The sequence below is a fragment of the Oncorhynchus mykiss genome, chromosome 19, assembly GCF_013265735.2.
Source record: "Oncorhynchus mykiss isolate Arlee chromosome 19, USDA_OmykA_1.1, whole genome shotgun sequence".
In the NCBI taxonomy this organism is placed as follows: Eukaryota; Metazoa; Chordata; class Actinopteri; order Salmoniformes; family Salmonidae; genus Oncorhynchus; species Oncorhynchus mykiss.
Window position 1 is genome coordinate 47,925,375 of NC_048583.1, and position 21,724 is coordinate 47,947,098.

General features: G+C 42.5%; 2 protein-coding genes across 7 annotated transcripts in view; both read left to right on the forward strand.

The window, feature by feature from the left end:
- The window catches only part of LOC110498042 (connector enhancer of kinase suppressor of ras 3), a 76,089-nt gene extending 63,512 nt beyond the window's left edge, over positions 1 to 12,577 (forward strand). For 2 of the 3 annotated variants that reach the window (XM_036954967.1, XM_036954969.1), the window contains 10 exons: positions 1,188 to 1,241; positions 2,326 to 2,365; positions 2,839 to 3,008; positions 3,450 to 3,523; positions 3,691 to 3,762; positions 3,855 to 3,916; positions 4,084 to 4,208; positions 4,718 to 5,069; positions 11,012 to 11,202; positions 11,440 to 12,577. In XM_036954967.1, coding sequence (XP_036810862.1) covers positions 1,188 to 1,241; positions 2,326 to 2,365; positions 2,839 to 3,008; positions 3,450 to 3,523; positions 3,691 to 3,762; positions 3,855 to 3,916; positions 4,084 to 4,208; positions 4,718 to 5,069; positions 11,012 to 11,202; positions 11,440 to 11,646 — 1,347 coding nt within the window. In that variant the 3' untranslated portion in view covers positions 11,647 to 12,577. Of the gene's footprint in view, positions 1 to 2; positions 285 to 1,187; positions 1,242 to 2,325; positions 2,366 to 2,838; positions 3,009 to 3,449; positions 3,524 to 3,690; positions 3,763 to 3,854; positions 3,917 to 4,083; positions 4,209 to 4,717; positions 5,070 to 11,011; positions 11,203 to 11,439 lie in introns of those variants that run through there. The other variant, XM_036954970.1, reaches the window with a different exon arrangement.
- Positions 12,578 to 12,770: 193 nt separating this feature from the next.
- Positions 12,771 to 21,724, forward strand: part of LOC110498039 (SR-related and CTD-associated factor 8) — a 43,162-nt gene continuing 34,208 nt past the window's right edge. For 2 of the 4 annotated variants that reach the window (XM_036954964.1, XM_021574584.2), the window contains exons 1-2: positions 12,771 to 12,920; positions 17,305 to 17,388. In XM_036954964.1, coding sequence (XP_036810859.1) covers positions 12,891 to 12,920; positions 17,305 to 17,388 — 114 coding nt within the window. In that variant the 5' untranslated portion in view covers positions 12,771 to 12,890. Of the gene's footprint in view, positions 12,921 to 17,304; positions 17,389 to 19,254; positions 19,347 to 21,724 lie in introns of all 4 variants that reach the window. The other 2 variants (XM_036954966.1, XM_036954965.1) reach the window with 2 other exon arrangements.

Here is a 21,724-nt window from a genome sequence, read left to right on the forward strand (position 1 = left end):
GCTGGTTGTTACATAGTTTCTGTAATCTGATAACTGGCGCAGTTAGTTCATCTGTTTAGCTGTGGTTAGTGGATCCATAGAGTGAAGTTCATAGACCTTGCATAAGGCTGCAGCTGTGGTAACAGTGAGGTATCATTCCGTTTAGCTCATGGTCACCGCGAACCGGAAACATGTTGCTGACTGAAATGCAAGTGTGTTGAGCAAGACTGAGGGAGAAGTGTATGCTGGGTAGATTTCCTTTCTGTGATATGTGTCATTTGGTGAGGACCAGCCTTACGATGCAGGTAGTTTAACTGAAGCAGGACTCTGAAGTGTATATCTCTTAACCTGGTTTGAAAGCAGCAGGTACTGATTTATAAACAATGTACCATCTTGATATAATTTTTTGTATTATTAATGTAGTATGGTATTATAGGAATGGGATTTTTGAGCTGCCAGTACTTAAAAATAGTTTTCAATTCATACATCTTACTGAATTGGATGTATTTACTATGGATCTATTATGGATCTGGAATGAGTGTTTCCTTAGTTGACATGCTTTTATCACCTGTAAGGTACCTTTTGGTTTGTGTGGCTATGGGGTCTGTTAGGGTCCCACCATCGAAACCTTCAGTTATTCTCTGTTTGGAACCCAGTTCCCTTGAGGGAGTATCCTATGAGGAAGTTGGTCAATAATGTCAATGCATAGAACTGTGTTTCTGCCTGTGACAATGTCGGTTTCCATGTTTGGTTTGAAGATGTTTTGCTGTAATGAAAAGGACTGACTACACTTTTGTTTGTCCGTTAGCAGACACTTTTATCCAAAGTGACTTACTGGAGCAATTAGGGTTAAGTGCCTTGCTCAAGGGCACATTGACAGATTTTTCACCTAGTCTGCTCAGGGATTTGAACCAGCAACCGCTAGGCTACCTGCTGGCACAATCATGTGAAAATTGACCTATGGGGGCGAAATGCAACTTACAGTGTGCATGCTTTAAATGGCTACCTACTCATCCATGATGTGAGGCAGTTCCCCCTTTTTTTCTGAATCCAGAGAGAACAAGTTGACGTTCTGACATTTTTAGTATTGTACTCAGTCTATTGATTTAAAATGGAGGGTAAATAATGTTTTGTTTCTTGTTGCATCCAACGACGGTGCATTAGTATTTTAAGGTCTGTGAATAAACTAAAAAGGTCTCTCTCTGCAGGCTGCCTTCCCTATATCTCTGGCTCCCTCCATGGCAGCTGATGACTACAACCCTGTAAGTACTGGAGATGATCTATAATTCCTTTCTTATATGATGTCATGATTAAATATATAAATTAACTTTATGCACTGAACAAAATATCAACGCAACATGTAAAGTGTTGATCCCATGTTTCAAGAGCTGAACTAAAAGATTGCAAAAAATGTGCATACACACAAAAAGCTTATTTCTCTCATTGTGCACAAATTTGTTTACTTCCCTGTTAGTGAGCATTTCTCCTTTGCCAAGATAATCCATCCACCTGACAGGTGTGGCATATCAAGAAGCTGATTAAACCTCATGATCATTACACATGTGCAGTTTTGTCAAACAACACAATGCCACAGATGTCTCAAGTTTTGAGGGAGCATGCAATTGGCATGCTGTTTATTTCTCTACCGTAAGCTGCCTCCGTGGTTTTAGAGCATTCGGCAGTACGTCCAACCAGACTCCCTACCACAGGCCACGTATTGCACTATGTGGGTAATCGGTTTGCTGATGTCAACGTTGTGAACAGAGTGCCCCATGGTGGACAAGCATAATCTATGGGCTACGAACACAATTGCAGTTTATCGATGGCAATTTGAATGCACAGAAATACCGTGACAAGATCGAGGCCCATAGTTTAAAAAAAAAAGATATCTGTGACCAACAGATGCATATATTTATTCCCAGTCATGTGAAATCCATAGATTAGGGGCTAATTAATTTATTTCAATTGACTGATTTCCTCTTATGAACTCAGTAAAATCTTTGAAATTGTTGCATGTTGAGTTTATATTTTTATTCAGTATATATAAAAAATACGTTTTTTATTTCTTGTAAATACCACATTTACAATATCAGAGAGAAAGAGAATGAAAACATGAAAGAAACAGAACAGAATGTTTGAGAGAGAGAATGCACGCACAAGATGTCAACAAATAATTATTTTCGAGAGAGAGCAAGAGAGACATGTGACACTTGGTGTGAAACAGGATGTTCCAGAGACTATATTTGAGGTAGTTGGGTGAGGGACTGTCTGATTGAGCGCTACCTTCAATCACCCATTTCCTGAACTAGTGACTATCTGACCTCTTACTACCTTCTGTTCTCCAAGGTTTCCCTGAGACAGAAGTCCAGGAGGAAGACTCGAGGAGGTAAATTGTTATCCAGGCCTGATTCTGCTGCTTGCTGTTTGTGCAGCTCAATTGTAATTTGGCCCCTTGATGTGGGCGTGTGTGAAGTGACAGGATGATTAGAGTGTGTGTGTGGAGGGTTGTGTTGCAAATGCCTTAAGACCAATCTCAGCAAGAGAGCCCAGTATTATTAGCCTTCTGTTCATGGGCAGTTACTGTATGCTGAGCAGTCTGTGCTTCATTGTGTGTGATATAATCCTTTGGAAGACCTTTTTGACTACTTCCTGTCTGACAACTTACATGTGACACAGGTAGGCTGAAAGTGGTTAAAAGAGATTCTGAATTTGCTGTACATAAAAATAATTTATGAGACCAATCAAAGTGTCGTATTAAAATGCCTGCATTGCAATACATTGAAATGGAGGGTTTATTGTTGCATCCAACCACGATGCATGTTCAGGAACTATCTCCTCTGTGTGTGTTTCTATGTTCAGGTAATGTGGCAATGAGCAGGCGGAGGGTCTCGGTTAAAGAGCTGGGGGAATCTGACCACCAGGGCTGGCTCTACAGGAAGAAGGAAGGAAAGGGCTTCCTGGGCTTCAAATGGAAGAAGTACTGGTTTGTGCTGAAGAAGACTTCTCTGTACTGGTACACGAATCCGCTGGTGAGTAACGCTCACCACTTAGCCCGCTACGCAGAGTCATCCTGTCATTGCCACAGCTGCCTGCTGCCTCTCGTCACTGTTGGAGTTTGACATGGTGTTTCCTGAAGCTGGAAATGTCAGTGTGTCAGTTTCTTCTACAGAGGCTGACGTGATCTGCATGACTTATTGGCGTGATGGAGGAATTAATAAAGCCTGTGTTTACCATGTGTCAAAACAAATTTGAGGGAACTAGAAATTGAGAAAAGGTGACGGGTGTTTCAAGTTGTAATGTCACGTGCACAAGTACAGTGAAAAGCCTTTCTTGCAAGCTCCAAACCCAACAATGCAGTAATCAATATCAAGAATTTAAGGTGTTATGAATTAGGTGATGGTGCATGGAATAGTGTTTCATTTTTTTATTGCTTTAATGCTAAGAATCTGTCAATCCGGTCTTATTTTTAGGCAGAGAAAGCAGAGGGATACATTAACCTGACTGACTTCATGATCGACAGAGCATTGGAGTGCAAGAAAAAATTGTAATTAACATTTTTCTTATTTTACAAAATCATGCTACTGTTGGTGTAAAAATGTCAAATAGTCTATTCCAAGAAATCATTGAACATTTACTGACACTTTTTCAGTCTGAGCAGAGTGTGAGTGATTGAACACAGTGATAAAGTAAATGTTCACCTCTCTCTTGCAGTGCCATCAAAGCATGTCACCCACAAGTCATGATGTTTTACTTTGCAGCTGATACCTACGAGGAGATGAACATGTAAGTCACATGAAGAGTCATGTAAGTCAAGTTAAGAGTGTCATCATAGAAGCAGTGTGAGAAATGTGAGCGTTTCTCTTTGTCTTTTGCAGATGGTTGAATAAGCTTGGGCTCGCTTCCATCCAATATGAATTGGCAGAGGGCAACACTGCTGGTAGGTTTTCATGTTGATCAGTCAGAATGGTTTATCATTTATCAGTCAATTCCACCAACTGACTCACTCTGTTCTTTACTACTATTGCCTCAGTATCACTGCTGATTATTGTTTGTCAAGCGAAGACTGGGGAGTGTGTAGCCTAATGGCATTTTGACTCTGTTCAGAGTGCTACAGCGAGGCGAGTGATCACGAGGAGGCTGAGACAATAGAGGCTCCCCCTCCCCCATACTCAGAGCAGATGAGCCAGGACTCTGCGGATGTGGGTGGTCCACATGGCAGTGGACATCAGGTCAGTAGGCACTGGGTTGTTGAGGAAGCCCTGGTAATTAGGGCTAGGAGTTTTTCCTAATCGTGTGACCTGACCAAGAAAAACTTTGGGCCCTAGTTACACCGTGTTGCATTTTTTCTGCAAAGTGTTGAGCATTAAAGTGGCACTCCAGTCGTTTCACCTCATTTAACACCTGATTTACTTAACAAAAGGCACATCTCAATAGGTGGTCCAGATATGTCATGACATCACAAGTTGGGCTTTTCTTTTGTTGTCTATTACGCCGCAAACAAGGGGGGAGGCCAATGACATCACAGGTTCCCATCAGACCAACTCCTTGAATGCCCTACTCAAAGTTTGCAGTTGTCTTAAAACATTATTTTCCTTAACATTTTTTTTTACCCTTTTAGTGGGTGTACTTTACTGTATTTATACTTGGGTTATCGCTTTTCAACAGTAAAAGTAAAAAATAATCACTAGAGGACATCTATTAACCCTGCTGAAACACCCTTAATGTTCATGTCTCCCAGGGTAGCCTCCTTCCCCCATACTCCTTCTCCCCTCCCAGCGAGACCAATGGATCCTTCTCCTCACCTGTCAGCACGATAACATCACAGAGTTCCGTGTCCTCTCTGGCCAAGCATCGTCAGTCCTGGCTGGACCTGGTCTCGCAGGCCTCTCCTGTTGCCGGGGAAACGGTGGTGTGCTCTGTGCAGGTCCACACAAATCAGCCCCCACAGCATCAGAGGAACGAGGGGCCCCTACAGCACCACCAGGAGGCTTCGTCCTTCCAGGACCCCCCAGGGAGCACAGCCAGGGAAGACTTTAACTCCAGGGAGCAGACAGAGGACTTGGCTGTGCTAGAAATAAGGACAGAAGATGGTGAGGAGGCTTCTTTAGCTGTTTTTTTGACTTAAATAAGAGGAGCATATTAGTTAATTAATTGAGAAGAAAATGGAAAATCCACCCATCTCACAATTTATATGATATTAAGGAAAAGTGAGAGCAGTAGTTGTGGCCTTTGGATGCCTTTTGTTCTTATGTTATCAGACCTGTGGATAAGAGAAGTGCAAGTAGACCACACTTCTGACCACACACTGCCTCTGGTTGTATAATGTTACAGCTTTGGTCTTTGGGAGCACAATAGAGCTGACAGTAAAAATACACTACGTGACCAAAAGTATGTGGACACCTACATGTCGAACATTTCATTCCAAAACCAAGGGCATTAATATGGAGTGGGTCCCCTCTTTGCTGCCAAAACAGCCTCCACTCTTCTGGGAAGGATTTCCACTAGATGTTGGAACATTGCTGCGGGGACTTGCTTCCATTCAGCCTCAAGAGCATTAGTGAGGTCTGGCACTGATGTTGGGTAATTAGGCCTGGCTCGCAGTCGGCAGTCCAATTCATCCCAAAGGTGTTCGATGGAGTTGAGGTCAGGGCTCTGTGCAGACCAGTCAAGTGTTTCCACATAGATCTCGACAAAACATTTTTGTATGGACCTCATTTTGTGCACGGGGACATTGTCATGCTGAAACAGGAAAGGGCCTTCCCCAAACTGTTTCCACAAAATTGGAAGCACAGAATTGTCTAGAATGTAATTGTATGCTGTAGGATTAAGATTTCCCTTGACTGGAAATAAGGGGCTTAGCCCGAACCATGAAAACCAACCCCAGTCCATTATTCCTCCACCAAACTTTACAGTTGGCACTATGCATTCGGGCAGGTAGCGTTCTCCTGGCACCCGCCAAACAGATTCGTCCATCAGACTTCCATCTGGTGAAATGTGATATATCACTCCAGAGAACGCGTTTTCACTTCTCCAGAGTCCAATGGCGGCGAGCTTTACACCATTCCCGCCGACGCTTTGCATTGCCCATGGTGATCTGAGGTTTGTGTGCGGCTGCTGGGCCATGGAAATCCATTTCATGAAGCTCCCAACAAACAGTTGTTCTGCTGACATTGCTTCCAGAGGCAGTTTGGAACTTGGTAGTAAGTGTTGCAACCGAGGACAGATGATTTTTACGCGCTTCAGTACTCGGCGGTCCCGCTCTGTGAGCTTGTGTGGCCTACCACTTTGCGGCTGAATAGGTTGTTGCTCCAAGACATTTTCACTTTACAATATTAGCTCTTACAGTGGACCGAGGCAGCTCTAGCAGGTCAGGCATTTTACAAACTGACTTGTTGGAAAGGTGGCATCCTATGACGGTGCCACGTTGAAAGTCACTGAGCTCTTCAGTAAGGCCATTCTACTACCAATGTTTGTCTATGGAGATTGCATGGCTGTGCGCTCGATTCTATACATCTGTCAGCAACAGGTGTGGCTGAAATAGCCAAATCCACTAATTTGAAGGGGTGTCCACATACCTTTTGTATATACACTGCTCAAAAAAATAAAGGGAACACTAAAATAACACATCCTAGAACTGAATGAATGAAATATTCTTATTAAATACTTTTTTCTTTACATAGTTGAATGTGCTGACAACAAAATCACACAAAAATTATCAATGGAAATCAAATGCATCAACCCATGGAGGCCTGGATTTGGAGTCACACTCAAAATTAAAGTGGAAAACCACACTACAGGCTGATCCAACTTTGATGTAATGTCCTTAAAACAAGTCAAAATGAGGCTCAGTAGTGTGTGTGGCCTCCACGTGCCTGTATGACCTCCCTATAACGCTTGGGCATGCTCCTGATGAGGTGGCGGATGGTCTCCTGAGGGATCTCCTCCCAGACCTGGACTAAAGCATCTGCCAACTCCTGGACAGTCTGTGGTGCAACGTGGCGTTGGTGGATGGAGCGAGACATGATGTCCCAGATGTGCTCAATTGGATTCAGGTCTGGGGAACGGGCGGGCCAGTCCATAGCATCAATGCCTTCCTCTTGCAGGAACTGCTGACACACTCCAGCCACATGAGGTCTAGCATTGTCTTGCATTAGGAGGAACCCAGGGCCAACCGCACCAGCATATGGTCTCACAAGGGGTCTGAGGATCTCATCTCGGTACCTAATGGCAGTCAGGCTACCTCTGGCGAGCACATGGAGGGCTGTGCGGGCCCCCAAAGAAATGCCACCCCACACCATGACTGACCCACCGCCAATTTGATTTGATTTGATTTGAAACCGGTCGTGCTGGAGGATGTTGCAGGCAGCAGAACCTTCTCCACGGCGTCTCCAGACTCTGTCACATGTGCTCAGTGTGAACCTGCTTTCATCTGTGAAGAGCACAGGGCGCCCGTGGTCGAATTTGCCAATCTTGGTGTTCTCTGGCAAATGCCACACGTCCTGCACGGTGTTGGGCTGTAAGCACAACCCCCACCTGTGGACGTTGGGCCCTCATACCACCCTCATGGAGTCTGTTTCTGACCGTTTGAGCAGACACATGCACATTTGTGGCCTGCTGGAGGTCATTTTGCAGGGCTCTGGCAGTGCTCCTCCTGCTGGGTTGTTGCCCTCCTACGGCCTCCTCAACGTCTCCTGATGTACTGGCCTGTCTCCTGGTAGCGCCTCCATGCTCTGGACACTACGCTGACAGACACAGCAAACCTTCTTGCCACAGCTCGCATTGATGTGCCATCCTGGATGAGCTGCACTACCTGAGCCACTTGTGTGGGTTGTAGACTCCGTCTCATGCATTTATTGTCAATCAGTGTTGCTTCCTAAGTGGACAGTTTGATTTCACAGAAGTGTGATTGACTTGGAGTTACATTGTGTTGTTTAAGTGTTCCCTTTATTTTTTTGAGCAGTGTATATCTGAAGATGTGAGTTAGTCTGCATGTCTGCCTGCACATCCTGCCCCCTTGGAGTTTTTCTTTAATAGATTTGAATACCAAAACATCCAAGTCTTCCAATCAAAATCAAATCAAAGTTTATTTGTCACGTGCTCCGAATACAACAGATCTTACAGTGTAACGCTTACTTACAGGCTCTAACCAATAGTGCAAAAAAGGTGTTAGGTGAACAATAGGTAAGTAAAGAAATAAAACAACAGTAAAAAGACAGGCTATATACAGTAGCGAGGCTACATACAGACTCCAATTAGTCAGGCTGATTGAGGTAGTGGGTACATGTAGATATGGGTAAAGTGACTGCATATATGATGAACAGAGAGTAGCAGTAGTGTAAAAGAGGGGTTGCTGGGTGGTGGGTGGCGGGACACAATACAGATAGCCTGGTTAGCCAATGTGCGGGAGCACTGGTTGGTCGGCCCAATTGAGGTAGTATGCACATGAATGTATAGTTAAAGTGACTATGCATATATGATAAACAGAGAGTAGCAGCAGTGTAAAAAGAAGGTTTGGGGGGAGGAGGCACACAATGCAAATAGTCCGGGTAGCCATTTGATTACCTATTCAGGAGTCTTATGGTTTTTGGTTAAACTGTTGAGAAGCCTTTATGTCCAAGACTTGGCACTCCGGTACAGCTTGCCATGCGGTAGCTGGGGTCTGACAATTTTTAGGGCCTTCCTCTGACACCGCCTGGTGTAGAGGTCCTGGATGGCAGGCAGCTTAGCCCCAGTGATGTACTGGGCCGTACGCACTACCCTCTGTAGTGCCTTGCGGTCAGAGGCCGAGAAATTGCCGTACCAGGCAGATGTTGCAGCTGTAGAACTTTTTGAGGATCTCAGGACCCATGCCAAATCTTTTTAGTTTCCTGGGGGGGAATAGGCTTTGTTGTGCCCTCTTCATGACTGTCTTGGTGTGTTTGGACCATTCTAGTTTGTTGTTGATGTGGACACCGAGGAACTTGAAGCTCTCAACCTGCTCCACTACAGGCCTGTCGATGAGAATGGGGGCGTGCTCGGTCCTCCTTTTCCTGTAGTCCACAATCATCTCCTTAGTCTTGGTTACGTTGAGGGATAGGTTGTTATTCTGGCACCACACGGCCAGGTCTCTGACCTCCTCCCTATAGGCTGTCTCGTCGTTGTCTGTGATCAGGCCTACCACTGTTGTGTTGTCTGCAAACTTAATGATGGTGTTGGAGTCGTGCCGGGCCATGCAGCAGTGGGTGAACAGGGAGTACAGGAGGGGACTGAACACGCACCCCTGTGGAGCTCCAGTGTTGCGGGTCAGCGTTTCAGATGTGTTGCTAACTACCCTCACCACCTGGGGGCGGCCCGTCAGGAAGTCCAGGATCCAGTGGCAGAGGGAGGTGTTTAGTCCCAGGATCCTTAGCTTAGTGATGAGCTTTGAGGGTACTATGGTGTTGAACGCTGAGCTGTAGTCAATGAATAGCATTCTCAAATAAGTGTTCCTTTTGTCCAGGTTGGAAAGGGCAGTGTGGAGTGCAATAGAGATTGCATCATCTGGGTCTGTAGTCATTTAGGCAGGTTGCCTTTGTGTTCTTGGGCACAGGGACTATGGTCGTCTGCTTGAAACATGTTGGTATTACAGACTCAATCAGGGACATGTTGAAAATGTCAGTGGAGACACCTGCAAGTTGGTCAGCACACGTCCTGATGATCCGTCTGGCCCCACAGCCTTGTGTACGTTGACCTGTTTTAAAGGTCTTACTCACGTCGGCTACGGAGAGCATGATCACACAGTCGTCCGGAACAGCTGATGCTCTCATTCATGCGTCAGTGTTGCTTGCCTCGAAGCGAGCATAGAAGTGATATAGCTCGTGTCACTATGCTTCCCTTTGTAGTCTGTAATAGTTTGCAAGCCCTGCCACATGAGCCGTTGTAGTATGATTCAATCTTAGTTCTGTATTGACGCTTTGCCTGTGATGGTTCGTCGCAGAGCATAGCAGGATTTCTTGTAAACTTCCGGGTTAGAGTCCCGCACCTTGAAAGCGGCAGCTCTACCCTTTAGCTCAGTCCGAATGTTGTCTGTAATCCATGGCTTCTGGATGGGGTATGTACATACAGTCAATGTGGGGACGACGTCCTCGATGCACTTATTGATAAAGCCAGTGACTGATGTGGTGTACTCAATGCCATCGGAAGAAACCCGGAACATGTTCCAGTCTGTGCTAGCAAAACAGTCCTGTAGTTTAGCATCTGCTTCATCTGACCATTTTTTTATAGACTGAGTCACTGATGCATCCTGCTTTAATTTTAGCTTGTAAGCAGGAATCAGGAGGATAGAGTTGTGGTCTGATTTACCAAATGAAGAGCGAGAGAGAGCTTTGTACGCGACTCTGTGTGTGGATTACAGGTGATCTAGAATTATTTTTCCCTCTGGTTGCACATATAACATGTTGATAGAAATTTATTTAACTTAAGTTTCCCTGCATTAAAGTCCCCGGCCACTAGGAGCGCCGCCTCTGGGTGAGTGGTTTTCTTATTTCCTTATACAGCTGACTGAGTGCGGTCTTAGTGCCAGCATTTGTCTGTGGTGGTAAATAAACAGCCATGAAAAGTTGCTGTTTATTGTCCTGTTTTCACAGTTTTGGATAATCACAGAAGGTTGGTGGCACCTTAATTGGGGAGAATGGGCTCGTAGTCATAACTGGAGCGGAATAAGTGGAATGGTATCTAACACATGGTTTTGTGGTGTTTGATGCCATTCCATTTGCTCTGTTCCGGCCATTATTATGAGCTGTTCTCCACTCAGCAGCCTCCTGCACTAAGAATACAGTGCATTTTCTAATTAACCAGTTGGAAAAAAAGATTAACCGAAGCAGTTATAGTCAAAACTATGTAAATACTGTCAATGAGCTTTAAATCACTTAATATTCTGTTTAACCATTTTTGAGTAAGGAAATTGACCCCAAACCTCATCCTACTTTATCTTTAGGGATTTTTGAAAAATAGTAAAATACCAATATTTTTCTGCTAAAATGTAAAGTTGTTAAGGTCCATTTTATTCTTGCAGTGAACCACGAAGCCTCGTCTGATGAAATGGAGAGATTGTACATCCACCTCAAGCAGGCCAGCCTCTCTCCCATAGGAGACCGCAAACCATCCACCAAGAGGGACTTCAGAGCCTCCTTTATAAAGCGATGCAAAAACCAGGACGTTAACGAGAAACTGCACCTCATCAGGACCCTCAACAGCACGCTAAAGGTATATCTGCCAACTTGACTAGAATTATTGTATGCTTTTGTTTTTATCAGTTTATCACCACATAGGTGGCAGTATCAAATTGTTGTCCTTGTTTTCTGCAGAAATTGTATGTGCTATTTATGCATCATTTTGAATAGTATTGCAAGTATTGAGACTCTTGAGCATAGTTACTCTCACTCACTCACTCACTCACTCACACTCATTCTCTCTCTCTTTCTCTCTTCCCCTTTGACTCAGGCCAAGGAGGCAGACCTGTTGACCATCGAGCAGGTGCTGTCAGACCCTGACCTCACCTCGCCCAGATTCAGGGAATGGAAAGACGCCAACACACCTTTGCTCCAGGAGATCTGTCTCAAGCATGTACACCAGGTGGCAGCACAGGTAGAGCCCTCCGCAGCAGCAGCCAATGCCATCGCTGTCTCCTTTGTGGAGACCAGTTTATAAGGGAGTAGGATGAAGTTGCCCCTAAACACTGATCTAATGTCAGTTTTGAGTTTCTCCCACTAATGCTTATGAATAGGATTTGGGATGGATGAGCTGATTGTGGTCCTGTGCCTAAGGGCAACTTTTACTCAGAGCGTTTTATAAGACTCACTGCCATTGTCTACCCATAACCCAGTAGCACTAATAGTTGTACTTAGGCTGCGTTTTTATCAAACTATATACAATAGGAAGCAGCTCATGTTGTCTTGCCACTAAGTGGACTCATGATAAGAATAATGTATATATTTTTTAAAAGTTCTTAAATGGAGTTGATGCAAACATTTGGTTGATTGGATTAAATTATATGGTTTTATATTGTTAATGTTGTAATTTATGTTTTTATGTTTAGAGATCTAACAATTTTCCGTTTTTTTTTTTCAATTCTGTTTTAATGTGTACAGTATTTGTGTTTGCTTGTTTTTGTGATATTTTAAGTAGTGAGTGATGGAACATTGGGTACATGTGAACCATCTCTCAGAAAATGTATTTCCAAGTGTTTATTTTGCAACATGGTCAGTAGCCCATAGGACAAGGTTTTATTTTCTAACAGTGCCACAGACATGCACTAGTACTGCCTTGACTAGTACTGTGACTTAGACTTATCTTGTTTACATTAGGATCATGATACTTTTGTGGGTTTGCTTAGATACATTTTCATTCAACATTGCTGTATGTGATAGATGTTACATTCAGATCCATGGAGATGTTGTTATGCAATCATAACATTTTGTGCCAGCAACAATTCATCACGAATTGTAATTGAGATGATTTAGCTGTGGTAAATATTTTAAATAAAATAATTGTACATAAGTGTAAGGTGTGTAAAATTCTATATTTGAATTGGTAAATTGTCATTAATTGCCTGTAAGAGTATTAAAGCGTTTAAATGCTCTGCGTTATAAATATATTTGTCTTTGTATTTTATTCTTCTGACAGCGTATGCTTTTTTGAATAAACTATCGAGGTGTTATAGTATTTTTTGGCCACGAGTCGTCGCCAATTACTTTCATATGTCTACTGGACCTGCAATGCCAATGTGTGACACTAGGGTTCGCTGGTTTCTGTGTACTGCTCGTATTGGATTTCGTTGTGGTTGTGCGCCATATTGGCAATTTCCTCCATCTCACCAAGCCAGAGCATGTATGCATCAAGCCGGTTGTTGAGAACAATATAAACATTTTACAGCGAACCCAAAATACAACAACATGGAGGCAGTCAAAGCATTCAACGACGAGGTTTGTATGATTTCTCCCCCATTTCAATGGAAGTGACTGTTAGCGAATTGTATGATTGGCGTCAAGTAGAAAATGGGGAGAAGGGCAACTAGATACAAGGCCTCATCCTTTCAGTAGACACGGTTTGCTTCGCCTATGAATATTTACCACCCATTTAGTATTTGTACGTGTAAGCGAAGCTATCTCGTCATTTGGTCAGAAATAACTATGCTAAATTATGCTAACTGTAGCTAGGTACTGTACCAACTACTGTACTGTTAGCCACATTGTAATCTGGCAGAGTGCGCTAAGAATGTTTAGCTAATGTTAGCTGACGTAATAGCTAAACTCACTCAGCGAAGCTAACTCAAAAAGCGTAAAAATAACTAGCTACAACCCGTGTACACCGCCCAATCTTATTTAGTTAACTAGTTCATTTCTTTGCTGTCACATTCAACTGTGAAGGTTTGCTGGCGAGCTAACTAACAATGTTAGCCAAGCTGTGCCTAGCAAGGCCGGGTAAAATGGCTAACGTTAGCCATGTAGCTAATGTTATGTTTTAGCGTGGTGGCCGTGTGCAGTTAGCTAGTAAATTATGCAGCAAACCAATAATTGACTGTACCTACACTATGTAGAAAGTTAGCAAATATATTTTTAATCCAAACGTATTTTCCCTGGACATCGCGCGTGCGCTAGCGCCTTGCCAGTTTGCGCACACAATTCGTGCAGCCAAGTGGTCGAGTCACAATTCGTCTGACTGGAATGCAGTAATTAGATGGGACTTTTGGTTTCTCAAGTCCCAACTTTACATTTTCCTCATTCTTATTCTTCTGCACGCGACACGTTTTACACCATTTAAACTGGAAAAAATCAAACTTTAAAATGTGAAGACTGGTCTGGAATAGTATGCTATTTTTGATATTTATACATTTTAAACACTTTGTCTTTGTCCATATTAACTTTAATAGGACTTTTTTCAACATGTTAAAGCTCCCCATTGTTACATAATCACTTCCACCACTCACTGTAAACAATGCAACTTTTGACTCCTCAGCTTTGATCACTTCGCAAACGATTTAGACAAAAAAAAGCATCAACATTTTCTCTAACTACAGTGCATTAGGAAAGTATTCAGACCCTTTTCTACATTGTTACTTAACAGCCTTATTCTGAAATGTTTTTATTTATCAATCTACACACAATGCTCCATGATGACAAAGCAAACACGTGTAGTTAGTGCCTTCCGGGATCCATGGGACATCCCTAACCTCCACCGTAACCCTAACCATTTTAAATGTCATATCCAATAGGGTATGGACCTCCCAAGAATCCCAGTTGGACCAATAACGGCCATGGTTGGAACTGAATAAAATATCACAAAACTATGCTTGTATGCCTAAGTGGTAGGATTTGTTAGGCCCAAGTGCCAAGCAAAACACTGACCGGACTAAACCGGGTGCATTCTGAAAGTATTCAGACCTTTTCCACATTTTGTTGTGTTACAGCCGTACTCTAAAATGGATTAAATAGTTTCCCCCTCATTCATCTACACACAATACCCCACAAGGACAGAACAAAAACAGGTTTTTATACATTTTTACAAATGTATTTAAAAAATACATTTACATAAGTATTCAGACCCTTTCATCAGTACTTTGTTGAAGCACCTTTGGCAGTGATTAAGTCCTTGAGTCTTCTCGTGTATGACGCTACATGCTTGGTATTTGTCCCCGCAGGAGGTCTTTTGCCTTTTGGTAGGCCATCATTGTAAATAAGAATTTGTTCTTAACTGACTTGCCTAGTTAAAGGTTAAATACAATAAAAAATCAAATATCCTCTCAAGGTTGGATGGGGGAGCGTCGCTGCACAGCTATTTTCAGGTCTCCCCAGAGATGTATGATCGGGTTCCGGGCTATGGCTGGGCCAGTCAAGGACATTCAGAGACTTGTCCTGAAGCCATTCGTGCTTTGTCTTGGCTGTGTGCTTAGGGTCGTTGTCTTGTTGGAAGGTGAATATTCGCCCCAGTCTGAGGTCCTGAGCGCTGCGGAGCAGATTTTCATCGAGGACCTCTGTACTTTGCTTCATTCATCTTCTCCTCGATCCTGACTAGTCTCCCAGTCGCTGAAAAACCAACCCACAGCATGATGCTGCCACCACCATGCTTCACTGTACGGATGGTGCCAGGTTTCCTCCAGATGTGACGCTTGGCATTCAGGCCAAAGAGTTGAATCATCAGACTAGAGAATCTTGTTTCTCATGGTCAGAGTCTTTTAGGTCTTTTGGTGAACTCCTTTCCAAATCATGTCCAATCAATTGAAATTACCACAGGTGGACTCCAATCAAGTTGTAGAAACACCTCAAGGATGATCAATGGAAACAGGATGCACCTGGGCTCAATTTCAAGTGGCATAGCTAAGGGTCTGAATAATTATGTTTACATTTATTTTTATTTACGGTAACCTTTATTTAAATAGGCAAGTCAGTTAGGAACCAATCCTTATTTACAATGATGGCTAAACCCGGATGATGCTGGGCCAATTGTGCGGCGCCCTATGGGACTCCCAATCACGGCCAGATCTGATGCAGCCTGAATTCGAACTAGGGACTGCAGTGGAAGCCTTTTGCACTAAGATGCAGTGCCCTAGACCGCTGCGCCACTCGGGAGCCCAATGTATAAAAATATAAAAAATTGCTACAATTTAAAAAAAAAAAATGTTTTGCTTTGTCATTATAGACAGTGTAGATTGAGGGGAAACAAATAATTTAATAAATTTTATATTAAGGCTGTAACGTAACAAAATGTGGAAAAATTCAAGGGGTCTGAATTCTTTCTGACTGTATTTTTGAACACTGCTGTTTTGACCACTCTAACAAGTCAGACAAACTCCTCTACTTCACTGCTATTCAAATCTGGCTTTTGAACAAAAATATATTCTACCAATAAAAAGTTCCAGGTGTTTGTAGGAGTTTAGAGTGCCGAAAAAATACGCTTTCTTATGTCTCATCATTGAGCAACTCAGGCGGAGCTGTTGCAAAGGATACTCTCACAAACTTAGGGTAGAGGGTTACAACTGTTTGTCAGAGTTTAGAGTGACGAAAAGCACATAGCTAACAACAACTAACACCTCTCTCATATTGCGTCATTAAGCAGCCCTTGCTATGGCAAAAAGAGGGCCATAGACTAGAATTGTAAACTAATCTAAAATCATAGATCTCCTGTTTCAGTGCTTAAGCTATTAACTCCAGACTAACGCTCTCTACTCAGATTGCTTGTCAAAATATTTTTGATGCTGTATATAATTTAACTTTAAGCTTAAAGTGTGCATAAATTAACATGAGTTTGAATGAGAACCACAGGAATACAGAGGTAGCAATTTATAAAATAACTCACCAACAGTCAATCTTGAACTGTTCAAGCTAGGGACACCAAACCAACTTTCACATGTTCAGACTATCCCAACTAAACATGTTTTCCAGACTATCCTATATAAATGTGCATAAATTAGCATAACATAATCCACCAACAGTAACCTCGAACCGTTCAAGCTTGGTACAGCAAACCAACTTTAATATGTTCAGGCTATCCTAACTTTTCATCCACCTACTTTTTCAAATATACCCAGTCACCAACACTACCACTACTATGACATTTTTCAAAACCATAAATACTTTAATGCGGCTTTGCTTTAAATAGTACATTTAAAAAAAAAAAAATTCTACCACAAAAATAATTTTTAAATGGTAAAGGAAGTCCCACTAATTGTACTTCATGTACAATTACCATCTAGTTCACACACAGCTATCTGGTTGAGAACTCTATAGCAATAATGCATGTCTAAACTAGTCCGACAGTGCACAATTCAACTGGTGTTGAATTGTGGTGTAGCTTACTAGCTTGCTAGTAAGCTAGCACTCAATAGCTAGATACTCATGATCTGGATAACGGACATGCAAAATTAGGACTGATGTTGCAACAAGCCTTACAACTGGGGATGTGGCCACATGACATGGTGTGCCTGTGTAGAATTACATAACATGAACCATTAAATCAGATACCATCGACAACATACAGAAAATTAAAAGATCAGCATCATCCACAATAGTATCAACACACAAACTACTTTTTCAGCTACTGAAAAAAACAAGTAAATAGTAGACTGGAGGCTATTTCTTGATTGATCTTTGTGTTCATAATAAAGGAAGCCCCAAGTGTCTTAAAACACTTGACTACACTCCTTCCCTGGCCTATGTAGCCTACTGTACAAACTCTTCAAATGCATTTCAAGTTAAATATTTGCCATTTCTCTGAAGCCTTAGCCCTGATAATTGTTTCTTGTCTGATTTAATGACTGTATATTATATTAGATGTTTAAAGGGTTTGTTTCCATCGCTTTTTGTGTTTCAGCTCTACTCTCTGAATGAGTACAAGCCTCCGATCTCCAAGGCCAAGATGACCAATATTACCAAGTCTGCAATAAAAGCTATAAAAGTAAGTATGTAGAAATGAATGAAAAGAGACAGAGTTGGGGTGATCGCAGACAGCGAGCCTCTTTCCCAGCCATACAATGATTGGGTTTCAATCAATCCTTGTCTTACCCGAACTAACTAAGCTCCTAGTCATTCTGACATGTTCATGCAATGCACTCTTTGGTTAATTTGCATAAACTGATAAAACCCAATCTTTGGAAGTAATATAAATGTCAGCCGGTGTGTTTGGGAGTTTACCAGTCGTCCTATTCACTCTAACCAAAATATATGTATATAACACTTTTAGCCATTCATTTAAAAAAATAAATGTAGTGCCTTTTTGTCAGACTGGCCAATTCTGTGTCATTTGTATTTGATAACACTAATTTCAAAATGCGTCATAAACTGTGCTGTCACTAACGCTGGTATAACATGCTTATAATTAGGCCTGATGAAATACAGTTGAAGGTGCCACTGAAGAATGTGCCACAATGTTGATAATTCCGTTTGAGGTGGTAGCCACTTACCAGTAGCTACGTAGATAAGCTAAATGTTTGGTTGGTAATGGAGAGGTTGTTACACTTTTCCTGTGAATCCATGAATTTTTCTCCAACTGAGAGCACTATCTGTAAACCTAATTATAATAGTGTGCTACTGTCAGGTGTTGTTGGCAGTACTTAAACTCCAACTCGTGTTCGCCACGGCGCAAACATTGTTCTCAAATAGAAGCGATTGTATTTTCTTACGCTAGATAGTAATTTACTTCTGCTGTCTGAGTTAGCAAGAGCATGAATAAAACACCAGGACGGGTGAACTGATGAGTGCTTCAATAGGCCTAAATCACAACCTTATTTCCCATGAGATCTCACCTTTTATGGTATCTGTTCAAGTCCTCTTGTTTTCTTTCCATACTGGTATGACAGACGGTGCCTAATGCTGATTACTAGAAATGGGTGGAAACACTGGTGTAAGCAGATTTTAGCTTGACATGCAGATTGATGCTGATAAGCTGCTTCTCTTTGATTGGACATTTCATATACCCTCATAACCTTTGATGGTAGATTGTGTTGCCAGCTCCTGCCCAGCCATACTTTGATAACTCATCTGTGAAGTTAGTTAGTGTCTGTGATGTGAGCTCAGACACCACAGGATGTGTGTTGCTCTCTGAATAGAGAGACAACCAGTTGACGGGCTCTCCTGGGTTTTGCATGGCATGTTAGACAGTAGGAGTAGCTTTTCACTCTGGGGAGCATCATCTATTGCAGAGCAGTACTCAAACTTCTACCAAAAACAAACACAGGCAATGAACATTCAGGAGACAGAGGAGAAAAGGGAGATGAACATAGCATCAACTTTGGAAATGTAGTCCCAACACAAAATATGCTTTCTTTTTTGTATTGGCTACAATCTAAGAAGGATGTCCTCTTCCTAAGAGCTCCCATACTTTCACAGTGCTGGTAATTCACTGCTGGCTGAAACCTTGAACCAAACTCTTTCATAGTAGTCATCTGTATGCATCCTAATCAATCATTTCCTGGGTAGTTACACTTAAACAGAAAGAATCCTTGACTTTCAAGTCATAGACCAATCTTACAAAGACATCTTATCGCTAAAATAATCGTATCACTCGTTGCCTTCTCCATCTTTCCAATGACTTTTGCTATACCTCTCGCAGATTTCTCTCAGTCTCTATGAACAGCTCCTTTACCTTTTAACAGCGGATAACAAAATAAGCTGTACCACGATGAAGTGCATTGCTAACCACTTTTGGGGATGGTCAATCAATGTTTATTTTTGTTTTGTTTTTTGAATCTGTACGAATTAGTGTGATCTTGGTGTTGCTGTGCCTGTGTTGCCTGTGAATAACTCCTGTTTCCCCTTCCCTCAGCAGCTCTCGCAGCTCCCCCAAAGCACTGAAAGTGAAGCAGGAGGATGGGGTGGAGAGAGTAACAGAGATAAGGGAACCCCTAACCAGCTTAGGTAGGAGATGGGCTGTTTCAAACAAGGAACATGGAAGAAGCCAAACCAAGGAGACACAAATGTCTCCCTCATATAGAGAGAGCTTGGGATGGCTGGGGCGCTCTTGGCTCCTCGAGTCCCTGCTCTCTACCCCAGCAACACTTTCTCTTTTCTCTGGCTTTCATACGTGGTTCAGTTCTGACTGAGGTAGAACAGAGTTGAATAGACCGAGCTGTTTCGGGCTCTTTTTAAGTTGTTTGAACTTGAAAAGTTGTCCATCAGTGTTCTGTCCGTAGTGTAGGCTAAATAATGTTATGCGGGTGTCTGAGTTAAACTGCCCAGCTACTGTTTCCCCCCTTCTTTAGAGTCTGTTAGACCAAGGTGGACAAAGAATGGTATCTTATTTAAAATCCTGTTACTAATGCAAAGTAGCTGTTTGAAGCCATGCATTGCACAGTGGTGGTGGTCACCGTTGGCATCAGAACAATACTGCAGATGAAGGGGATGTTTTATCACTGACAGATGAAACATGTTGTTAGTTCTCTTGAGTAATGGTACAGTGCCTTCGGAAAGTATTCAGACCACATGACTTTTCCACATTTTGCTACGTTACAACCTTATTCTGAAATGGATTCCTCATCAATCTACACACAATACCCTGTAATGGCAAAGCGAAAACAGTTTTTTAGAAATGTTTGTAAATGTATAATATATATATTTTTCTAATACATTATTTACCTAGGTATTCAGAACCTTTGCTATTAGACTCGAAATTGAGCTCAGGTGCATCCTGTTTCCATTGATCTTCCTTGAGATGGACTCAAATCAAGTTGTAGAAACATCTGTTGTAAATTCAATTGATTGGAGATTATTTGGAAAGGCACACACCTGTCCATATAAGGTCCCACAGTTGACAGTGCATGTCAGAGCAAAAACCAAGCCATCAGGTCGAAGGAATTGTATATAGAGCTCAGAGACACGATTGTGTCGAGGCACAGATCTGGGGAAGGGTTCCAAAAAATGTCTGCAGCATTGAAGGTCCCCAAGAACATAGTGGTCTCCGTAATTCTTAAATGGAAGGAGTTTGGAACCACCAAGACTCTTCCTAGAGCTGGCCGCCCGGCCAAACTGAGAAATCGGGGGTAGAAGGGAGGTGACCAAGAACCCGATGGTCACTCTGACAGAGCTCCAGAGTTCCTCAGTGGCGATGGGAGAATCTTCCAGAAGGACAACCATCTCTGCAGCACTCTGCCAATCAGTTCTTTATGGAAGAGTGGCCAGGCGGAAGCCACTCCTCAGTTAAAGGCACATGACAGCCCACTTGTTTACTAAAAGGCACCTAAAGACTCTCAGACCATGAGAAACAAGATTCTCTGGTCTAGATTATTGATGAAAACCTGCTCTAGAGCGCCCAGGACCTCAGACTGGGGTGAAGGTTTGCCTTCCAACAAGACACAGCCAAGAGGAGGAGTGGCTTTGGGACAAATCTCTGAATGTCCTTGAGGCCCAGTCAGAGCCCGGACTTAAACCCAATTGAACATCTCTGTAGAGACCTGATAATAGCTGCGTCGACGCTCCCCATCCAACCTGACAAAGCTTGAGAGGATCTGCAGAGAAGAATGGGAGAAACTCCCCAAATACAGGTGTGCCAAGCTTGTAGTGACATACCCTAGAATACTTGAGGCTGTAATCGTTTCCAAAGGTGCTTCAACAAAGTACTGATTAAAGAGTCTGAATACGTACACTACCGTTCAAAAGTTTGGGGTCACTTAGAAATGTCCTTGTTTTTGAAAGAAAGGCATTTTTTTGTCCATTAAAATAACATCAAATTGATCAGAAATATAGTGTAGACATTGTTAATGTTGTAAAGGACTATTGTAGCTGGAAACGGCAGATGTTTTAAAATGGAATATCTACATAGGCGTACAGAGGCCCATTATCAGCAACCATCACTCCTGTGTTCCAATGGCACGTTGTGTTAGCTAATCCAAGTTTATCATTTTAAAAGGCTAATTTATCATTAGAACTCTTTTGCAATTATGTTAGCACAGCTGAAAACTGTTGTTCTTTGTTAAAGAAGCAATACAACTGGCCTTCTTTAGACTAGTTGAGTATCTGGAGCATCAGCATTTGTGGGTTCGATTACAGGCTTAAAATGGCCAGAAACAAAGAGCTTCTGAAACTTGTCAGTCTATTCTTGTTCTGAGAAATGAAGGCTATTCCATGCGAGAAATTTCCAAGAAACTGAAGATCTCGTACAACGCTGTGTACCACTCCATTCACAGAACAGCGCAAATTGGCTCTAACCAGAATAGAAAGGGGAGTGGGAGGCCCCGGTGCACAACTGAGCAAGAGGACAAGTACATTAGAGTGTCTAGTTTGAGAAACAGATGCCTCAA